Raw genomic sequence first — 18,865 nt, forward strand, 5'->3', positions numbered from 1 at the left:
CCTCGGCCTGCCAAAAACCCTGACTAACAGGTTACAGGTCATTATGAATGACGCTGCTCGTCTCATCTTTAGATTGCCAAGACGATCCAAAGCATCTCCCCTGCTACAGAGCCTCCACTGGCTCCCTATTAAGGAGCGAGTGGAATTCAAAAATCTGTGTATAGCTCACAAAGCAATCCACGGGCTGGCGCCTGCTTATATTAAAGACCGTATGGAGGTGTACAGCCCAATGAGAACCCTAAGATCTTCAGACTCTCAATTATTGGTTTGCCCCCGGTACAAACTTGTTACCAAGGGAGGAAGAGCCTTCTCTGTGCTAGTTCCTCAGCTTTGGAATACATTACCTGAGTCGCTGCGCAGGGAAGAGAACCTCCTACGTTTTAGGAAGGGTTTAAAAACGCTATTGTTCAGGAGGTCCATGAATACTATCTAGTTTAGTGGATGCTGCTCTCTGTACTGTCAAGTTGTTGTTTGCATCATCGATTCCCAAGCGCCTAGAGGCCTGCAGGTGATTGGGCGCACTACAAATCAAAAATAACAATAACAATAACAATAACAACAATGCAAGAATAAACAAGCCCAATATGCTTCTTAATCTTCCCCATAGTGCATATAACACTCTATCTATATTAAATGAATCATTACTCACCTTTAAAAATGCTTTTGAAGATTTAGAACAGTGTCAGTCACACACACCGGATTTTCTTAAGCAGAATCTCTGAAATGCACCTCAAACACTGCAACCACAAATGGCCCTGATTCCATGTAATTATTCACACATATCCCTGGACTTAACCAATCAAAATTCTTCCCACACTATTTCAAAAACAAACGGACATTTTAATTGGTTCTACATTTCAACACTTTCAAACTCACATAATATTCGCCCATCCCCCCCATGCTCATTCAGCCTGTTACCATGGTAACTCCCACCCAACTCAGCACACAGGTGAAAAGTTCATCATACTATGTTGCAATGAACTCAGCAAGGGTGTTTGAACTCTCAATATACTAGCTAATCATGTGCAATGTTTCTTTCAATGACTTTCTCTCAACCATTAGACTTACTTCTTTCAAAAAACAAAAGCATGCACCCTAATTTTCAGTGGAGAATCTTAAAAAAACACCAATCATTTCTTGTTTTTCAAGTGCACTGAATCTCAACCACTTTTTTCCCGTAACTCCTACTTTCAAACTGCCATTTCATTTCCACAACTCATCTGAATACAACCACATCTACCTTCAAGATGCCTAAAGTCTGGATTGTGGGTCATAGCTTTGTTCACTGGAGTGAAAGATATGCAGCAAACAGACGTATTTACAACCTTGATTTACCAAATGTGGATATTATGTGGATTGGCCAGAGAGGATTGAGAGGTCACCAATTGATACCATTGGTAAAAACATTCTAAACAGTCCGGAGAGTCCGCCATCTTGTGTCTTGGTAGAATCAAGACACAAGAGGTGAAAAAGAAAGGGGAAAATAATTAAAAGGGGGCAGGGTAGACATCCCCTGACCCACTAGGTTTTCTGAGGGGGGCCTAGAAGGACCCTGAAGGGCAATTTTTTATTTTTTTATATTTTCACGGGGTAAGCGCTGGGTGCGCTCCTAGGTGCGCTCTCCGGTATGCGCACCCTGAGCGCACCACGGGGAAAAACTGTGTAAAAAATAGAGTAAAAATATAAAGTAGAGTGTTTAGAGGAAAGTGATGCATTGCTGGAGTGTGTCACAAAAATGGTGCAACTCAAGCAATGCATCCTTTCACATGGGGCCAGTCCCATGTGAAAGGGCCTGTGTCAGTCTTACGCCTGCTGTGAGGCAGGCGCAAGATTTAGACGCAACAGCGTCGTAAAAGTGACACAGTGAAATCTCATAGATTTCACTGCGTCACTTCTACGACCCTTCCTTATGTCAATACGCCCCCTTTGCATACATTACTGCTGGCGTAGGTATAATTTGGCGCAGGGCTTTACAAAGTGACGCATCTATATAGATGCGTCACTTTGTAAATATGACTGAACAAGGTGCATTTTTTACAGCAAAGGTGCGTCACAAAAAGTGACGCACCGGTGGCATAAAAGTGACGCATGGTCTCATAAATGAGGCCTTCAGTCTTCTACTCATGCGTCATATTTAATGTATGACGCATTATGTCGCAAGGAGTTACAGATACGTCATTATTTCTGACGTATCTGTAAGCGCAAAAGTGATGCATTGCTGGAGTGTGTCACAAAAGTGACGCAACTTTAGCAATGCATCCTTTCACATGGGGCCAGCCCCATGTGAAAGGGCCTGCGTCAGTCTTACGCCTGCTGTGAGGCAGGCGCAAGATTTTGACGCAACGATGTCCTAAAAATGACGCGGTGAAATCTCATAGATTTCACTGCGTCACTTCTACGACCCTTACTTGCGTCAATACGCCCCCTTTGCATACATTACACCTGGCGCAGGTATAATATGGCGCAGGGGTTTACAAAGTGACGCATCTACCTAGATGCGTTACTTTGTACATATGACTCAACAAGGTGCAATTTTTTACAGCACTGGTGCGTCACAAAAAGTGACGCACCGGTGGCGTAAAAGTGACGCATGGCCTCATAAATAAGGCCTTCAGTCTTCTACTCATGCGTCATATTTAATGTATGACACATTATGTCGCAAGGATTAACAGATACGTCAGTATTTCTGACGTATTTGTAAGCGCAAAAGTGATGCATTGCTGGAGTGTGTCACAAAAGTGACGCAACTCCAGCAATGCATCCTTTCACATGGGGCCAGCCCTATGTGAAAGGGCCTGCATCAGTCTTACGCCTGCTGGAGGCAGGCACAAGATTTTGACGCAACGGTGTCCTAAAAGTGACGCAGTGAAATCTCATAGATTTCACTGCGTTACTTCTACGACCCTTTCTTGCGTCAATACGCCCCCTTTGCATACATTACACCTGGCGCAGGTATAATGTGGCGAAAAGTAACAAGGACCCCCTGTTGATACAACTGAATATGTTATACAGGGAAATTAGACAATGTGAAAAATAACCAACAATTATGATATCACCAGGGAGATAACGACAACACAAGGCGCAACATACAAATTAAAAATACAAAATTTTGCTTTATTGTTAAGTATATATACTCAGGATAAAAACATTTGAATTCAATTATATAACTAAATAATACACTTGACCTATTCTAATTAAAAAACAACACTAGTTGACATACAAAAATAAAAATATCAATGACACAATTAGTAAATTCATAAGGTAGTGGCAAACAATAATAATCTTCGACGCGCGTTTCGGCGTTTAAGCAAGAACGCCTTCTTCAGGAGCCACAATTAAAATCTGAAAAACATATATAAGGAGGATTAAAATCACCATTGGGGGAGAAGCACTAGCCTCTCTACATAGTTTTATTACATAAACATATGACCATTGGGGGAGAAGCGCTAGCCTCTCTACATAGTTTTAATACGTAAACATGTGACAATATTGTGAACCGCCTTGCATATCACAGAAATTCCCTGCTTAGTAGCCAAGCTGTAGCGCTACATAAGTTACAACTATACATTATAATATTTGAGCAGTGTTGTAGTTGAATCCTAACCAAGTCCTGCGTGATACTCAGACCTGGACCAATTACTATTACCTAATCAACATGTAAGGAAAATCAGGGGAATCTTATTTCAAACCAAGGTTTGCGTGACACTATTTTTTGAGGCAACAAACTGGTAATGACAAAAAGGACAGTCTAATTTATCAATCCATTAGTAATACACTTGATTCTAGCTACCTTGTCCTTACCAGGAGATCACGAGTTTTGCTTGTTTCCAAATGATGGCTGGAACACAAAGGGACCCTCTTTTCCTAATCTTGGGGGTAGATGATGGACCCCAATTCGTATTGATATATCCTAACAATCCAGCTAAAATATTAAACAACAAATTGGACAAATATTTTCTGCCTTTGTGGTATTAAGTAGGATTTATTTATGCACATGAATGATTTTAGTTGTACAGGTCTTACCTAGGATTAGTTAGGAAAATGCATTAGGGTCGACGTGAATAGAGATATCCAATCATTAACAGTGCTGGAAATCGCAAAAGATAAAAAAGGAAAACCGGACTCATTACCTCATCACATATGGACCTGAAGTAACTACCACTATAACATTGCATAATGGGTACAAAATCTTACCTACAGAGTGTAACCAAGGGGTTGCTATTTTCAAGGCAAACGGCTCTTCTTTGATATGGTGCTCGTTGCTTTGGATAATTTCTTTATTTTTAAAAAAAACTGTGGGTATAAGATTACAACAAACCTACCGTCAGTCTTCTTCTTAGAAATTTAAATTTCCAGAACAGTGTCAACAGTTTGCGCGACCACATTGTCGAATCTAATGACAGCCCGTGAATTTACTCTTCTTGTTGCCCAGCTGCAAGGACGTTACCAGCGGGCGTTTTAATCTACGCGATTCAATACTACCGCAGCGACCAAATGCTCCTATGTTATAAGGTTAGAAAGTGCTCTTCACTCTATTGTGCGCATAACCCGACCCATAAGAATTACAAATATATAAACTTACGGATAAGCGGCACTAAGTGGGAATGCGGTAAGGGAAATTTACCGAATACGGCATTCAGGCTGACTGCCTCAAACGCACAAATGAATTAAATAAAGAAGGAGCGCCAAAACTTACCAGCGAATGGTAAGCGGGGTTGATAGTATTAAAAGTCGCACGGGACCACAGTCGGTTGATCTGTTCCCTTAGCGATGTCTTTTGGACCAGAAGGAAAAAATACAAAACTGGAATTACATCTAACCACACATACTGATGTGTGTCTTCTTTGTAAGAAATTCAATAAGTCAAACGTTTGCTTACCGAAAATAAGCTGGTATGCAGCGCTTACATCAACCCGCGGGCGTTCCAAACGATGGATTCCTGGCGTCCCGCGGCAGTTGGAAATAATGATCGATTCGCGGACACACCTACCCGTCATTAAGTAGGCGTGCTGTAATTGTCCCTCAAAGGAGATTGGTTGGCCGAAAGACACTCCTACATCTCGAGTGTTCTCGGTTACTAGAATATGGAAAGTGGACTATGCGGACCATGTGGACCATGTGACCGGGTCAATTAACTAGATGTAGAAAAAGGACTACCTGGTACGAATACCCAGGGAACAACATGATGTGTATTATGCATACTCTTAGTTATGGGAACATAGAAATAGGACTCCGTAAAACATGTAGCCACATCACTCAACTGGATACAGAAAGGGGACTACATGGCATGGATATACTACAACCCGCGTGATATACGCCGCTATGTTGCAATCTGTATATACAAAACCATGTTTTGGAGAGTGTAAATTATTGGGCATAGCACAGACCAGTAGTTAACACTAACATTACCATTATTGTCAGGGGATCGCCGATATCACAACAAGCATGAGAAACTATCATTACAGTGAAAAATATTTCAATAATGAACCATCTAGTCATCAAGATTTATGGGATGTTCAAAAAATGTGTCTCCCATATGGAATGCAGAGGCAAACTATATAAAATTAAATTAAATTAAAGATAAAAATTGGAGTTTCAGTTACAGTGGTTTACAGTGGACTCTAACAAATGAAAGTAAGTTTTGTGACTATTTTACTTTAAAACTCCAGACAGTAAAGGAGGGTGCGCCATAAGGAAAAAACGTGAAGTCTTTTGGATTTTCGTTTTGGACACACACAAAAAAGGATTAAATAATGATATCCCGTGGGAGAATGCGATCTGCCTGTAAGTGTAGGTATGACATTATTGGCAAAATAGTCACAAAACTTACTTTCATTTGTTAGAGTCCACTGTAAACCACTGTAACTGAAACTCCAATTTTTATCTTTAATTTAATTTTATATAGTTTGCCTCTGCATTCCATATGGGAGACACATTTTTTGAACATCCCATAAATCTTGATGACTAGATGGTTCATTATTGAAATATTTTTCACTGTAATGATAGTTTCTCATGCTTGTTGTGATATCGGCGATCCCCTGACAATAATGGTAATGTTAGTGTTAACTACTGGTCTGTGCTATGCCCAATAATTTACACTCTCCAAAACATGGTTTTGTATATACAGATTGCAACATAGCGGCGTATATCACGCGGGTTGTAGTATATCCATGCCATGTAGTCCCCTTTCTGTATCCAGTTGAGTGATGTGGCTACATGTTTTACGGAGTCCTATTTCTATGTTCCCATAACTAAGAGTATGCATAATACACATCATGTTGTTCCCTGGGTATTCGTACCAGGTAGTCCTTTTTCTACATCTAGTTAATTGACCCGGTCACATGGTCCACATGGTCCGCATAGTCCACTTTCCATATTCTAGTAACCGAGAACACTCGAGATGTAGGAGTGTCTTTCGGCCAACCAATCTCCTTTGAGGGACAATTACAGCACGCCTACTTAATGACGGGTAGGTGTGTCCGCGAATCGATCATTATTTCCAACTGCCGCGGGACGCCAGGAATCCATCGTTTGGAACGCCCGCGGGTTGATGTAAGCGCTGCATACCAGCTTATTTTCGGTAAGCAAACGTTTGACTTATTGAATTTCTTACAAAGAAGACACACATCAGTATGTGTGGTTAGATGTAATTCCAGTTTTGTATTTTTTCCTTCTGGTCCAAAAGACATCGCTAAGGGAACAGATCAACCGACTGTGGTCCCGTGCGACTTTTAATACTATCAACCCCGCTTACCATTCGCTGGTAAGTTTTGGCGCTCCTTCTTTATTTAATTCATTTGTGCGTTTGAGGCAGTCAGCCTGAATGCCGTATTCGGTAAATTTCCCTTACCGCATTCCCACTTAGTGCCGCTTATCCGTAAGTTTATATATTTGTAATTCTTATGGGTCGGGTTATGCGCACAATAGAGTGAAGAGCACTTTCTAACCTTATAACATAGGAGCATTTGGTCGCTGCGGTAGTATTGAATCGCGTAGATTAAAACGCCCGCTGGTAACGTCCTTGCAGCTGGGCAACAAGAAGAGTAAATTCACGGGCTGTCATTAGATTCGACAATGTGGTCGCGCAAACTGTTGACACTGTTCTGGAAATTTAAATTTCTAAGAAGAAGACTGACGGTAGGTTTGTTGTAATCTTATACCCACAGTTTTTTTTAAAAATAAAGAAATTATCCAAAGCAACGAGCACCATATCAAAGAAGAGCCGTTTGCCTTGAAAATAGCAACCCCTTGGTTACACTCTGTAGGTAAGATTTTGTACCCATTATGCAATGTTATAGTGGTAGTTACTTCAGGTCCATATGTGATGAGGTAATGAGTCCGGTTTTCCTTTTTTATCTTTTGCGATTTCCAGCACTGTTAATGATTGGATATCTCTATTCACGTCGACCCTAATGCATTTTCCTAACTAATCCTAGGTAAGACCTGTACAACTAAAATCATTCATGTGCATAAATAAATCCTACTTAATACCACAAAGGCAGAAAATATTTGTCCAATTTGTTGTTTAATATTTTAGCTGGATTGTTAGGATATATCAATACGAATTGGGGTCCATCATCTACCCCCAAGATTAGGAAAAGAGGGTCCCTTTGTGTTCCAGCCATCATTTGGAAACAAGCAAAACTCGTGATCTCCTGGTAAGGACAAGGTAGCTAGAATCAAGTGTATTACTAATGGATTGATAAATTAGACTGTCCTTTTTGTCATTACCAGTTTGTTGCCTCAAAAAATAGTGTCACGCAAACCTTGGTTTGAAATAAGATTCCCCTGATTTTCCTTACATGTTGATTAGGTAATAGTAATTGGTCCAGGTCTGAGTATCACGCAGGACTTGGTTAGGATTCAACTACAACACTGCTCAAATATTATAATGTATAGTTGTAACTTATGTAGCGCTACAGCTTGGCTACTAAGCAGGGAATTTCTGTGATATGCAAGGCGGTTCACAATATTGTCACATGTTTACGTATTAAAACTATGTAGAGAGGCTAGCGCTTCTCCCCCAATGGTCATATGTTTATGTAATAAAACTATGTAGAGAGGCTAGTGCTTCTCCCCCAATGGTGATTTTAATCCTCCTTATATATGTTTTTCAGATTTTAATTGTGGCTCCTGAAGAAGGCGTTCTTGCTTAAACGCCGAAACGCGCGTCGAAGATTATTATTGTTTGCCACTACCTTATGAATTTACTAATTGTGTCATTGATATTTTTATTTTTGTATGTCAACTAGTGTTGTTTTTTAATTAGAATAGGTCAAGTGTATTATTTAGTTATATAATTGAATTCAAATGTTTTTATCCTGAGTATATATACTTAACAATAAAGCAAAATTTTGTATTTTTAATTTGTATGTTGCGCCTTGTGTTGTCGTTATCTCCCTGGTGATATCATAATTGTTGGTTATTTTTCACATTGGCAGGTATAATGTGGCGCAGGGGTTTACAAAGTGATGCATCTACCTAGATAAGTCACTTTGTAAATATGACTCAACAAGGTGTATTTTTTACAGCACTGGTGCGTCACAAAAAGTGACGCACCAGCGGCGTAAAAGTGACGCATGGTCTCATAAATGAGACCTTTAGTCTTCTACTCTTACTTTTTCTTTCACTTTCTCTGTTTCTTCACTGCCTTACTCACCTTGTCTCACACTTACTTGTCTTTATCCAGTCTGTATCTCCACTCTTTCCTAAACATCACTGCTCTTTTCTTACCCTTACACACCCCTGTTCTTTTACTACATTTTCTTCACTTATCCACATTCCCCATGTTCACTCTCCTTCTCCTCACTCTCCTTCCCCACACTCACCTTCTTTCAGTCCCCCTACTTCACTTCCCTTCCACTCATATCCCTTTCTTTGCTTTCTCGCTCATTTTCCTCTCCTCTCTCACTGCACTCCACTTCAGTTACTGTTTTTCATTTTTTAAAGAATACAGCTCTTTGATGAGAATTGGAGGTAGTTCTGAAAAGAACTTTTTTTCCCTCTTTTTTTGAACAAAACCAAAAACAGGGAATGGGAAACTGCTCAACAGGAGCAAAAATTTTTTATCAAAATTAGGACTGGGGACGGCAGCGGTGGTTGTCTATTGCTCGAACCATGAGCATAACACTTTGTTCCCCATAACAAAGTAGCTGATCACATTTCCTGCATTTAATTACGGCTTCATTAAAAGCAGGCTGAATATTAGGGATCAGCTCTTCTGGTCGTCCCCTCACCGATGTAGTTGGTCCTCCGGTTGAAGTAGAGGCACCATCCCTGGGAGCCTCTTGTGCCAGAGCCCTGACACTTTCCCGGGCATAGTTCTGGGGATGTCTTCTCTGCACGTGGCGAATCATGGTAGAATTACCAAAACTGTACTTCCTTGAGGGGTCTTCTCTGGAAAGCACAGTATGGCAGATCTTGCACTCTACCTTTGGAGCATTTACTTTCTTTCGTCCCTCTGGTATATCAAAAAGTTTCCAGATAAAATGCTCCTTAACTCTAGGCTGAGGAACCTCTTCATCTATAAATCCCTCTGTGTCATTACTGCTGCTGGATGCTCTGGCAGCCATGATAATCCAAATAAAGATTCAAGAGCAAAAAGACAGGTCTTGCAGTCACAAAAGTGAAAGAAGAAGTGAAGGAAATGGGTGGGGATTTCATTCTTTGTAAAAAAAATTTTTTTGCAACCAATGAAAAGAGTTATTTTAAGGTCACATGACTTGGCGCGCTTACGCTGCGCGCACCGGAGCGCTTCCGGGGGCGCTTACGCGGCGCGAATGTAGGCGCTTCCGGGGGCGCTAACGCGGAGCGCCTGAGTGACGTTTTGGTAGCTTTATGTAAATGCAAATAAAAAATACTGCTTTTATAAGTTTGGTACTGAATGTCTTGCATTATTATTTACTTTTCATACATATTTTTTTTTACGAACGCAGAAATTGTGCTCTCGCTGCGCTCTCGGGAGAGCTTACCGGTGCGCGCACCCTGAGTGCTCCAGGAAAAAATGTAAAAAAAAAATACGTTGAACAAATAATTTTTTATTAAAAAAAATATATAATTATTACTTATAAAAAACAGCTAATAATAAAAAAAATCATAGGTTACAAAGGCGATATACAAAGGATTTTGCTTTTTGAAAAACAATGAAATGCACTGCAAAAAACATAGTTTTCACAATCGTTATAGTTAGGAATTAGCTTTTTAAAAACCTTTGAAATTCACTAAAAAAAACATAGGTTTCACACTCGTTATAGTTAGGAATTAGCATTTAAAAAACCTTTCAAATTCACTGAAAAAACCATAGGTTTCACACCAGTTATAGTTAGCTGAACATTTTAATCATACAAAACCATTGAAATTCCCACGTTATAGTTAGTTGGACTCACTATAACTCGCGCACCCGCAGTCCACTGCTGATGATGTCACATATTACATCATTCATGACATGGTCAGTGACATCACTGATGACATCACTGATGACATCTCAAATGACATCACTGATGACATCACTGATGAAATCAGCTCTTCAGTGGTCTTCCTTGCTGTAACCGCACCACACTGCCCCGGTTGCACAGTTAGAGCAGGCGGGTGTCACGGCCGCAGCACTCCCAGTCCAGGAGTGAATAGGAGAGGCTCTGTAGGTCACCAAAGGTTAGGGAGTCCACCTCAGGATGCTGAGCTGCATTGAAAAAGCACAGCAGGTGCCTCACCACAACGTCCCCCTCTGAGGCTCAGGATCAGCTCCAGGGGAAAATAACTCTGGGCACCATCGTGGCGGTCTGCAACTCTGCCCAGTAGGTCCCAGGCAGCTATTGTTCTGCCACGCTGCATCGGCCTCCACACCCTTGCCTTCTTCGATCTGGGATAACAGCGCTCCACTGCACTCCTCATCTCGGGTGATGACCTGCACCTCCCAGGACCCAGCATTATGTACTTCGATCGGGCACTGCCAACTTGAGAGGGATAGTTACCATCCACCGATTCTTACTCCACTAGGCCGCACGCTTGCGCTGCAAGTCACTTTTGTCGACAGAAGCAGCACACTGTATGTGCGAAGCTGTTCTGCTCTCGCAGGGTCTGGGGTGATGGAGTATGGCTCGGATATCAGGAGGACTGGAATCCTGGCCGGCCGAGCTGTACTAATAGGGGTCATCTTGCAATGGGCTCTCTAGAACCCTCAAAGTTGAAGTCGATTGCTATACTGTAAACACCGAGCAACCATCCTAAACAGTATTAGCAATGCAACAGTACAGTACCAGAACGCATCATCCTCACACCCAAGTCCAGTGTCTCAAAGTATCCAGCGGAGAAGGTTCCCTACCTTTCTCCCCACATGCCACCAGAAGCCGCCCAACCAGGATCGGAGCAGGGCCCACTCAAACACCCACACACTCACCAGATGGATGTGGATCAGAAGACATATGCTGAGGCAACCATACGGGGCTCAAGTCGCCCCTCACTTTCAAGTTTCTAATATATCTGCCTCAAATAAACTCCCCATCAAAGCTTCAATAATGCCAGCTCCACCTAAAACTGAAATGTTTATAATATCCTTAAGAACATTACCAAGGTTAACCAGTAGGTGTAAATTCCCACTAAAAGGAGAGAAATCATCAACACTCCTTTTCCATATTTGTCTACAAAATCAGTATAACCATTTAGGTTTTTTTAACAGATGAAAATATTGTGATAATTATTCTCAGATAGAATGTTTCCTATGCTTAAGAACCATTTAATTAAATTGCGCTGGGATATAAAACGGAGTTTATCATTGTGACAAAGTGGATTATAGGTTGTGGTGGATGGTAGTCCACCACAATTACTAATGGCACTATTCTTGTTAGGTCCAGTAAAGGTTTCAGTAATTTAAACCTGAGCTCAATACCTGAAGGAACAGAATACCTCCTCACACCCAAGGCCTTTAACTCAGCTCTGGGAGCAAGTTCACATCTCATCAAGGGGGCTATTCGGCTGCCAGATGACAGTTGGAGCTCATCAAAATTGGCTTCTTGAGGCTTTAGGTGGGTAAAAGGACCTTTCTAAAAGTACCTTTTCAAGCATATGTATAGTATTTAAAAAAAGTCCTAGAATGAATTCTGTAGATGTTTCCTAGATGGAGATAACATTATTAAACATAACATTATTACATCCTCAGAAAGTACACTATCCAGGTAATAATCAGGGAGAATGTATGCACTTGAAATGAAGATACCAGAATTAAAATGTATTTCATAGGTGTTGGAGTGGAATGTTGTGCAGAACATCTTAAACGAGGCATCAATCTTGCCACATGTGCATTTAAACAAAATCCATTTCTCTTCATATCACCGTTTTCTCACAACGCATTTTTTCCACTGATTTCTTACGCATAGACTCTTAGACCATACATTCCTGTACAGCATGTTGTGTATTTTTTTGTGTTTTAAAATGTGTCTATCTCTTTCACATATAAAAATATCTGATATTATCACATTCATTTTTCTTTTATTTGGCTACATGATGATATGAGACAAATTATTGGATTTTAATTGTATTATTCTGCTTTATATATTCTTTTAAAGTTTGCCAGTGAACTCGTGTTAATTTATTATGTTTTTATTTTTACAGGCATTGCTTATTTGAATGGAATGTGTAGTGAAAAACGAAAATGCATTATTGCAGAGGACAATGGTCTTAATCTTGCCTTTACTATTGCTCATGAGATGGGTCACAAGTAAGTGGATTTAAGCTATGCACTACAATTAATAGAGAATGCAGTAGCGGTCGGTGGTAGGAGTGCTGCCGGGCGGTGACGTGGGGCGGGGTAGGGAGAAGGGTGTGGGGTAGTAAACTATGGAATACAGCCAAATGCAGGTAAGTAAACATATAAATAAATAAAACGAATTTCGCTGCGCGCACTGCATCGCCAAATTCGATGCAGTGCGCGCAACAACATTTGGTTTATTTATTTATATGTTTACTTACCTGCATTTGGCCGTATTCCATAGTCTACTAATCCCCACCCTGCCCCTCCCCCACCCCACGTCACCGCCCGGCAGCACTCCTACCACCGACCGCTACTGAGAGAATGACTAGCTAGAGGAAATAAACGAAATCAGTAAGTGTTTTTGTATGCATTATTAGCTATGTACAGGGATAACCAGTGTACGAATGAGCTATGTACATTGTTTAAATCTTTGGAAGATCGATTTTTGGTGGTCTCACACAGTTGCTCACTGCCACAATCCAGATGTAGAGGCTAGTGCAGAATTTGGAAGTCACATTGTGGTGAAAGCAAGGACGTGGTGGCAACCACCAGCAGAGTAGACCTTGGAGGGACTAAATGTTAGTTAGTGAAGTAGTGTGGCTCACTGGTTAGAGGCGGCAGACCCGAGAGCAGAGGACGGCCCGGGACCAGGGTTCGATTCCTGGCGCGGCAGGTTTCTGGACCAGGGTCAGCGGACTCGATAATTCTCTCGCCTCGGTGCCCACTCTGATCAGCGATCACACTCGGCAACTCTGGGCATTAGCTTGCCTCATCTTCACTAACGGCCCCACCAGACCGCCGGGGATGCCTGGTCTCACCCTGGAGATACCCATTAAGGGACCATCTCTCAGGGAAGCCAGGAAGGGTTTCGCAGCGGTCGAAGCGCCTTGGGACCCTACGGGTAAGTAGTGCGCTATATAAATGCCTATACAATGTTAAGGTTGTGACAGGGTAGTCGTAAAAGAATGATGATAGTAGCAAAAGTAACAATGTATATGGGAAGTAACATGTTCAACCATTTGGACTAAAGTTAACAGTTATGCGCGCTTAGATAATACAAAGATAAGGACTTTCTCGTCCTCAGTGACAGAGAGGCAATATTCTGTTGGTTGTCCCTGATTTCCGAGATGTATTGCATACAATCAATCATAAAGTGTTCAATGTTTTCTTAAAGCAAGATAACTAAAAACAGCATATTTCATTGTGACTACATAACCTTACCATCATACGTGGGAGGCTAACCTTCCACAAAGTAGAAAAATATAAAATGTTGGTATCAGAAATCAAATGCCCTTATTTTCCTATAAGCATATATATCTATCCCTAAAACAGAATTCTTTGAAATCTACAAAAGAAGCTGTCAAGTTTGTTTAAAAATAACTGAACATATACATTCTTTAATAAGCTGTTAGTATGGCTGCATTAACCCTTGCGCAAGCACCTGCATTTTCCTGCATTGATAAACTCATTGCTATCCTCGTTGGTTTCGCGACATCATTCCTTCTTTCCAGTAATCTGCAACTTTAACCCCCAGTGTAAAAGAAAGTAAATTCGACCACACAGTCCTCAAAATGGGAAAGTTATGTCCTAATATGTCACGGTTGGCAAAGAAGAATGTACTATGGGGGTCAGATGCACAAAGCAGACTTGTGGTCACAGACCCTGCATTCGGTAAAACAATGGGTCTCGTTAAAACCCCTTTAAGGAGTAAATTAATTCTTCTTGACTTTCAAAAAGTATTCTGCATCTCATTTCATATCACAGCTAAAAGGGGTTGTTCATTCCTTAATGCTTTTGGCCATGACATGGACAGTAGTGTGTGACAGCAAATCCGATCCCATTCCATGGATCAGATATTGATTCTCAAGTAAGGATGATATCTGATTCCCAAAGGCGGAGCTGTTCCCAGTAGACTGAATGACATTGGATGGTGCATGCAGTGGTCCCAGAGAAATTTTCAGCCTCTCTAAGTTATCCTATATTGTACAATATTACTAAAGTTATGTTTTAATCAACGCATCACTTATGAAATCATTAGCTCCATTTCGACTCACTGATGTTAGGTACAGAAAATTCGGATCATACTTCTATGCCGATATTGCAGTCAGCAGGTGTGCTTTTATAATGCTTTAAATATGTGCAAACCCTGCTTTGAAAGAAAAACCTCAGGGAAAATCTCCAGTGGAGTAATTCAGTACTTCTTATTTAAACCAATGTGAAGAACAGGAGGAGATAACGATTACAAATCAAGGCTGGATCTCTCTCCGCTTTCTAAGACAGATATCTACACCAGGGCTTATGGTCGCCCAATTTTAATGTAAAAGTACCACATTTCGTAGAAGCCTTGGAACACCCGTATACGATTCACAGAAGCATTTATGAGTTAGAGAATGACTACAAGGCTACTCTTCTACTTGCTTTTACATGTCTATGTAAATCAGGCGCAAAACATCAATTACCTGGGGCGTGGCTACGCGGGCGAAGATGGTGGTAGCAGCTTGCTAAAGCTCCCGCCGGCCCGTTCTTTATCCGACTGCAAATCCTGGCTCCAAGACCCGTTTCAATCCCCAAACGGCCGGCGAGCTATTCGGAGGGCAGGAGGTATCGCCCGGTGCGTTCTATGGTGCTCCCAGATCGCTGGTGGAGCTGGCGACCGTGGCGGCAGTCTGCGGCCTTGTCCCCCGGGAGGAACCGGGACCTCGAGTTTCGCGCTCCCCAGCCGGGGAGTCGCAGTGCCACCCTGCATAGGTCCGTTCCCCGGGGGCTGGCGGATTCCTTCTTTTGAGCGGAGTGAGAGGCTGCCGGAGGGGCCCTCTGGCTGTGGTGAGTGCCTGCTCCGACCTGTGGGAAGGGCCGGAGTGCGACAAGGCCTGTGTTGAGGCAGCAAGACCGGGGCCTCGATTTTCGGGGCCTCCGACATCGCCTACAGTGAAGTGGCTGGGGTGCTCCGGCCGAGCCGGCGGACCACTCGGCTGACGGACTGCCCTGCACGGCGGTGATTCCGGGGAGCAGCGGCTGGACGCAGATAAGCCTCGCTGCGGTCCTGGATCTCGCCCGGTGCACCTGGGGAGAGTAGTGGACAGCATCCTTGCAGGTCAGCCGGGGCCTGGGTTCTCGTGCTCTCCCGGTGCCGGCTGCGGACGGAGCCGACGCGGAATACAGGAGGTGTCTGGGGCGCCGCTGAGCTGCTTTCTGGGAAGACCAGTTGGGCCTACCACGATTGGGGGTGCGGACCCTGCCACAGACGGCCGGTGGGCCACATTGAACTTCCCTTGGACTGTCATTGACGGAGCCGGTGGAGTGGCGGTCGTGACGCCCGAGGTCCTGTGAGGCCGGTGACTCCGGAGTGACCCGCTGTGTGCCCTGCGGAGCAGTCGGAGGCAGGGGTGTGGGGGCCTGGTGACCAGCTCCGTTGACCCCTGGCTGGGGGCCGATTCCTCTTCGGGGGCCGGGGACGGTTCAGCTCGTCGGTGGGAGAGACACCCCCCCCCCCTCAGTGGAGCCTCCGGATACAGGACCCTACAATTTCACGCAGCTATGACTAGGGGAGGTGGCGGCCCACCCAAGCAAGGGCCTATAGACAAGTTTACCGGCCCCAGCGGAGGGTCTGGGGCTCCCGGTGGGAGTGGAGGAGCGGGACCGGACAACGCGGCACTCATGGCGGCGATCACCCAGTCCAGGGATATGCTGGACGCAAAGATTGGGGCGGTGGGTGCGGACGTGACCCTACTGCGACAGGACCTACGGAACGCCGTGGAACGGATCACCGAGACGGAGTCGAGGATATCGGTGGTCGAGGATGAGGTGGGAACTTTGAAACGCAAAATGGCCGCGATGGCACAAGTTCAGAAGGCTCTTGCGACCCGAGTGGAAGATGCTGAAGGCCGCGCACGTAGGAACAACCTACGCTTTGTTGGCTTTCCAGAACGATGCGAAAAAGACAATATGGAGCAATTCTTAACCGGATGGCTGGAAAGCTGGCTCCCCGTGGGGGCGCTTTCTACCTGCTTTGTGATTGAACGTGCACATCGTGCGTTAGCGCAGCGACCACCTGAGGGAGAACGGCCCCGAGCTGTAATCGCCAGACTGTTGAACTATCATGATCGGGACGTGATCCTACGTGAGGCGAGGGCCAGAGACTCGCTCATCTATGAGAATCGAAAGATCATGATCTTCCCTGACTACACCAGGTTAGTGCAGCAGCAGCGTCGCTCATTCTTGGATGCTAAGGCCAAACTGCGTGGATTGAAGATCCAATATTCCCTGCTGTACCCGGCCCGCCTGCGGGTCGTTTATCAGTCCCGAACTCATTTCTTCGACTCTCCTGAGGATGTTTTCAGATGGACGGACGAATCGGTGCAGATCAGGCCCCATGCCCAGCCGGGTCTCAATCCTGATGTCCCTGGGGGTTCGTCGCAGGAGCGGAGGGGCCAGCCGGCCCGTACGGGCAGACAGCGGAGGTCTAGGTCGAGGAAGAGATCCGCCTCAGCCAGTGTGACTCGTACCGGTGAGACTGTGGTGTCCGACGTCTCCGAAGACAATACATGAGCTTATGGGAGACTCTGCGCTGTTGCAGCGCGCTTGAATAGCCGGAGGGTCCGTGGCTGGGACTCGTTCCGAGGAGTGTGGGTGATGTTTAAAGTGCTTGTTCCTGTTCTTGGGGATGATTTCCTGTAATGGTGGTGGTGGATAGGGGTCTGGGAGTGACTAGATAGGGCCTCCGACTACCACGCACAGTGGGTGTTGGTTAGGGGTAGGGTGGGGAGTACAGTCTTTAAGGGGTGTTGGGATCCATTGGTATGGTTGGTCTTGGGCCCTCTGTTTTGGGCTCGGGGCGGCCCATGCCGCGACAGGTACTTCAGCGTTCTATGAGGTATTGGGGTGGGGGGAGTTGGGAGCAGGGGTTGGGGGTAGGACATGTGGAGACAGTGATGGCTGAAGCTGTCGGGTGTGTTAGAGTAGTTCCTGTTGTTGTTGGGAGGGTTGGGGATGGGAGGGGAAGGGGAATGCACGTACTGTTTGATAGAGACCTGGAAGGAATACACGGTGGGTGGCGATGGCACGGGGGGCCGTCATGTTGGACCTCGTTTGACTATGGCTGACTCGCCTCACGGACTCCCCCGGGAGTCCCTACGGATCATCACATGGAATGTCAGGGGGATGCTGGATGTCATTAAAAGGGGGGCGGTTTTGAGGTGGGGGAAGAGGGAGGCTGCTGACGTACTCCTGCTCCAAGAAACTCACATGATGGGCTCTAAGGTACTTAGCTTACAGAGATTTGGATATCATCAGGTCTTTCATGCCGGTTTTGTCAGGGGCTCTAGGGGTGTTGCTATACTGGTGCATCGTAGAGCTGCATATGTTCATGAGAAGCAGATGGGCTGACCCTCAAGGCCGCTTTATATTCATCAAGGGCACGGTGGGCATGGAACCGGTTGTGTTTTGTAGTGTGTATGCCCCCCCCCCCCCTCTGCAGTGGGCCCTATCTGAGAGGCTGTTTACGGTGTGGGATGATATCCCGGAGTCCTTGGCGGTGATTGGCGGCGATTGGAATGAGGTGATGGATGTGAATGTGGACCGTCAGAGGCGGCAGGGAGTGCCTGCTGGTCCTTCTACAAGTTCCCCTACCCAGTTGCAGGCCATGGTCGAGGGACTAGGGTGGGTGGATGTGTGGCGACATCTGCATCCGACAGCGCGAGAATACACGTATGTCTCTGCAGTGCATGGCTCGTTCTCGAGGTTGGATTATGTATTTATGCCCACCGTCTGTCTGAGTAGAGTACGCAGCGCTGCGATGCTTCCGAGGGGACTCTCGGACCACTCACCTGTCTCAGTCACGATAGACCTTCTTACGAAGCGGCAACCTTTCCGGTGGAGGATGTCCTCGTGGCATCTCCAGCAGCCCTCTTATGTTCAACACCTGCGGGAAGCTGTTGCACACTACTGGCGAGAAAACCTAGTAGAGGATGCGGACGTTGTAGTAGTCTGGGAAGCCATGAAACCCACTATAAGGGGGGTGGATATTGCTTGGTGTGCTGAAGCCAGCCGTAAACGTCGGGAGTCGACCACTACGGCTGCCAAACTCGTGGAGGACCTGGAACAGTGGAGTCGGGGTGGAGG

General features: G+C 44.6%; 1 protein-coding gene across 1 annotated transcript in view; it reads left to right on the forward strand.

Moving 5' to 3' along the window:
- ADAMTS19 (ADAM metallopeptidase with thrombospondin type 1 motif 19) overlaps nucleotides 1-18,865 on the forward strand; it is a 1,315,906-nt gene that overhangs the window by 538,860 nt on the left and 758,181 nt on the right. Inside the window, exon 8 of the mRNA XM_078675613.1 lies at nucleotides 12,607-12,712. Within this exon, the coding sequence (XP_078531739.1) occupies nucleotides 12,607-12,712 (106 nt within the window). The remainder of the gene's footprint in view (nucleotides 1-12,606; nucleotides 12,713-18,865) is intronic.

This window comes from Lissotriton helveticus, chromosome 2_1 (genome assembly GCF_964261635.1).
Source record: "Lissotriton helveticus chromosome 2_1, aLisHel1.1, whole genome shotgun sequence".
In the NCBI taxonomy this organism is placed as follows: Eukaryota; Metazoa; Chordata; class Amphibia; order Caudata; family Salamandridae; genus Lissotriton; species Lissotriton helveticus.